This window comes from Engraulis encrasicolus, chromosome 8 (genome assembly GCF_034702125.1).
Source record: "Engraulis encrasicolus isolate BLACKSEA-1 chromosome 8, IST_EnEncr_1.0, whole genome shotgun sequence".
NCBI lineage: Eukaryota > Metazoa > Chordata > Actinopteri > Clupeiformes > Engraulidae > Engraulis > Engraulis encrasicolus.
Genome location: NC_085864.1, coordinates 3,412,855 through 3,416,327, shown reverse-complemented (window position 1 = coordinate 3,416,327; position 3,473 = coordinate 3,412,855). Strand labels below are relative to the sequence as shown.

The 3,473-nt window shown below is 42.6% G+C and overlaps 1 protein-coding gene across 1 annotated transcript in view; it reads left to right on the top strand.

Moving 5' to 3' along the window:
* Window positions 1–3,193, top strand: part of LOC134453459 (glutamate receptor ionotropic, kainate 1-like) — a 36,795-nt gene extending 33,602 nt beyond the window's left edge. The window contains exons 14-15 of the mRNA XM_063204268.1: window positions 137–401; window positions 3,053–3,193. Of these exons, the coding sequence (XP_063060338.1) occupies window positions 137–401; window positions 3,053–3,191 (404 nt within the window). The 3' untranslated portion in view covers window positions 3,192–3,193. The remainder of the gene's footprint in view (window positions 1–136; window positions 402–3,052) is intronic.
* The last annotated feature ends 280 nt before the right edge of the window (window positions 3,194–3,473 follow it).

Below are 3,473 nucleotides of genomic sequence, written 5' to 3'. Positions count from 1 at the left end.
AATTCTTGCCCCAACCCCCCATCCCCCTTCTATCTGGGCTCGGCACAACTGACCCCTTTTCCCCTCATTGTCAGCGTCCTTGAACGTCAATCACTGTTCTCTTTTCTCTCTCTCTCTCCTATTTTTGACCCTTTAGGCTCTCCGTACCGGGACAAGGTAACCATCGCCATCCTGCAGCTGCAGGAGGAGGGCAAGCTGCACATGATGAAGGAGAAGTGGTGGCGTGGCAACGGTTGCCCGGAGGAGGACAGTAAGGAGGCCAGCGCTCTTGGCGTGGAGAACATCGGCGGAATCTTCATCGTGCTCGCTGCGGGACTCGTGCTGTCTGTCTTTGTGGCCATCGGCGAGTTCATCTACAAGTCACGCAAGAACCTCGACATCGAGGAGGTGAGTGTCGGACAGTGCGAGTGGCACAACAAGTACTGAACGCGTTACGTTCGTTGTGATCAATCGAGGGGACGTCTACCTACAGTAACAGTCCAAGAGTGACCTACCTAAAAGTCCTTGACTCATCTGAACACATAACGTACGTTGTGATCGAGGGGAGAACTGCATACCTAACCGTTCAAGAGTGACCTACCTAAAAGTCCCTCACACACGCATCGGGTGGAATGTGCCAACTGACCGTTGCGTTGTTAGGGAACTTTGCATGACTGGCATTATGGGATTTTGCCATAAATAATTGCTGGTTGCGGTTGCAACAGACAGTGGATGGGGTTTGAGGTGCAACCAGAGAGGGTGAAGAGGTAGAACCTAGGATATCTTTGGCATGACTCTAATGCCTGGACTTGCCATTGAGTTCAACACTCAGCTCATATGAGTTCAACAGTGCTGTAGTTTAGACGTATGTTTGACATAGTTCGATTTTTAGAGTGGAAATTGAAGAAAACTTGAAGACATGTTTGCTTTGGCGCATATGTTCCTTTCATTGTTTATTTATGGGGAGGCCTCTCACTTCCTAAGAGACAGCAAACTGGACTTGACTGTTTGAAGCTTTTCGTTTCCCTATATTTTTGCATTTCATTTTATTTCATCCATTTTCCCTCAATATTAAGTGATTATTAATTAAACGATAATGATATGATTTCTTGATGTCTGTATATCCAGGTATGACTGTTCCATGTAAGTTCATTTCCAAGGTATTCATTTGATTTGCATTTTTTCAGTTGATGTAATATGAATGTTATAAAACATATTCGAATTCCACTGTGTATCAGTTGTTGCTTGATGATTCTTAAGTTGTGTCGCAACATAACCAACCTTTGAGTGATTTAATTGATTTTGTTTTTCAGTTTTCCTTTTTTAAAACAAACATTTTCTGGATAAGTTTGCCATGGCATTTTATGCATTTTAAACTTTGCATGCTCAGTCTATTTTGTTTTTCTGTTTATTTTTAAGGACAGACAAGTGACTAAAGCATCATTCTTCTTGGATCCCCTTGACAGTAGGAGAGACATTTTTATGTTGGGAAAATAATTATTATTTGAAAAACCATCAAGCTGGCGTCATGCATACAGTGCATTATGACAAGCATCGGTGTACATTTGTCCTCAACTTCGTCATTTCTCCATTCCTCAATATCTTATCTCAGAAAAATGGTGCTTAATTTCATTCTTACAGTTCAGTGGATCGTAAAAGAAAATGAAAAGGAAAAAAAATCACATTGTGTGCTTGCAGGCAACGCTCCGCTGCATCATATCGCGTCCAGTTCAGAATATATATATATTTTTTAAAACATAACAAAATTAGTACATTTGTCAGAGGTGGCTGAGTGCTTTTTTTCCTCATTCAGTCTGAAACCCCCTGTAATTACGAGATGACTTTCTCAAGTGTTTGTTAATTAATACAGCAGCACCAGTCAGGCTGTTCAACCAGCAGATCAATCATGCAGTTTAAATCCTCCTTACTTTTCCCCGTCATTGCCTCTCGCACCAGAGCAGACCGTGGAGGAGGGGCGCGTCTTCATTCCACTCGCTTTTTGATTAGAAAGAATTTTCTCTCTTTTTTCCTGCGAGAGCATCTCCAGCAAATATCGTTATGGCCATAGAATAATGTGACAAAGATCACTGGAACTGACATGCAAACATACAGGCACACATACTGCAGACACTCAAACACACACACACACACACACGCACACACGCTCGCACACACGCACACACTCATACGCACACACGCATACGCACACACACACACACACACACACACACACACACACACACACACACACACACACACACACACACACACACACACACACACACACACACACACACACACACACGCACACACACACACACACACAATCCTCTGGGCAAAGATGATGAAGTACTGTAAAATCTCTGACATTTGTAATGAATGTGCACTTTGTTGTCTCTCACGTCTCTGCCACGTTTTATACAATTTCCATATAATTAGGAGCTTTAGCCCAAGGACAAACTCCCATCAAAGAGCCTCATCTCAAAGTCCATATCCGTAGATGCAAGATGGAAATTATATCATGCAAATCGATATCAGATTTTACAGGGCAATGCTTCATAGAGTGGTTTTCGCTTTGTAGCTATGCAGTTCTTTGAAATTAGCTTGTATCGTGCTCAACAAAAATACAACCCCAGAAATGACTAAATAAATTGGACCGTTTAGAAAGGCCCAATACACATCTTACTGTAGACTTTAAATAAACATTCTTAGCATTAGCATTGAATGTGTTGCCCTTGTACTTCCAGTGTATGATGAAAAACCATTACAGAATCATATATCTGACTCGCGATGCGCTGACACAAAATGTTTATATTTTGTCTAGTAGCTATTGTGCCTTCCAACTGCACTGAGCTGTGTGCGTATAGCCATTAGGTATAGCCTATATATAACTTTCATTCGTCATAATACAAACGACTATTGGTGGCCATTTTGTTTCTGTGTATAAGTGCTGGTGCTGCATGTCATGGACCTCAGTTGAATGCACCATGTTGTAGTAGTAGGCTACTGCTTAACATGTTCATCATCGAAGGCTGTGTACTCTAACTCTCTTTTAACAGCGGACCTCCCTTAGAGCCATAATGGAGGAACTTGGTGTGGCTCTGCGGTGTCAAAAGCACCAGTTCAAGGAAAAGGCCAAGGACACGGCTGGAGACCCGAGTTTCCCCCTTTGCCACCTACGCACAGTGTTAAGGAGAAAAACTGTGACATAGACTCTGAGACACCTCACCCCTTCACCACAGAGCACTGGCCCTCAGAACTACAGTATGTGGCTCACAAGCGTCATAATGTTATAAAGTGTGATTACTTTTAAGTTGATGTCTGATTTTTATGTTGTACTTGTATATCTTTGTGTGTGTGTGTGTGTGTGTGTGTGTGTGTGTGTGTGTGTGTGTGTGTGTGTGTGTGTGTGTGTGTGTGTGTGTGTGTGTGTGTGTGTGTGTGTGTGTGTGTGTGTGTGTGTGTGTGTGTTTGCACATGTATGCATGTGGGGT